Source organism: Lottia gigantea (assembly GCF_000327385.1).
Source record: "Lottia gigantea unplaced genomic scaffold LOTGIsca_2197, whole genome shotgun sequence".
NCBI classification, from domain to species: domain Eukaryota; kingdom Metazoa; phylum Mollusca; class Gastropoda; family Lottiidae; genus Lottia; species Lottia gigantea.
Window position 1 is genome coordinate 57 of NW_008708553.1, and position 839 is coordinate 895.

General features: G+C 43.1%; 1 protein-coding gene across 1 annotated transcript; it reads right to left on the reverse strand.

Annotated features, from left to right (window-relative positions):
• Positions 1–214: 214 nt before the first annotated feature.
• Positions 215–526, reverse strand: LOTGIDRAFT_147261 (hypothetical protein; the record flags this gene model as incomplete). Its single annotated transcript, XM_009054489.1, has 1 exon — positions 215–526. The coding sequence occupies one exon, from the start codon at positions 524–526 to the stop codon at positions 215–217; it is 312 nt and encodes a 103-aa protein (XP_009052737.1).
• Between the last annotated feature and the right edge of the window lie 313 nt (positions 527–839).

Sequence of the window (839 nt, forward strand, 5' to 3'; positions counted from 1 at the left end):
TACGATTTATATGGGTGTTATGCTTCTTTGAAGGGTGAAGACAAAAAAAATGGGGTGGGGCATGATGTGTGCGGGTAGTATGTATTTTGTAGTTAATTTCATTACTGGATGGTATTTTGAAATAAGACTGTAATTTACTCTCTTGTGAGAATTTGGGTGGCCCTGAAAAGGGCCGTTTGAGTGCTCTTCGGGAGACTGACTGGTAAGCAAAAGCTTAACCTCCGAATCCGTAGAGGGTTCGGCCTTGTCTCTTCAAAGCATAGACGACATCCATGGCAGTGACGGTCTTCCTCTTGGCATGTTCAGTGTAGGTGACAGCATCTCGAATGACGTTTTCTAAGAAGACTTTCAATACACCTCTGGTTTCTTCGTAGATAAGGCCGGAGATACGTTTGACACCACCTCGTCGAGCTAGACGTCTAATAGCTGGCTTGGTAATACCTTGGATGTTATCACGGAGAACTTTCCTGTGACGCTTGGCTCCTCCTTTTCCTAAACCTTTTCCTCCCTTTCCTCGTCCAGACATGGTAGCAGTTTGATATTCGTACCTTACACTTGTAACGTAAACTGAATAATGATTCGAAAATTTTTAGCCTGACTATATGAATGCCGCGCGCGGACCTATGAGAGGCCCTCACATTTGATTTTACGAATTTGACCAAATACCTGATACGTTCAAAATCCTTCTTTCGCGTTGAAATGNGGTTTTGAGCCTAAGACATCTTTCCCAATAGTCAAAATTGGTTAAATTTTCAAAATAAGGCAAGGGGAAAGGTTTTAATTTGACCCACTTCACTAGCTTTATCGCTTGCCATTGTAAACGTATGGCGCGAGCGCGG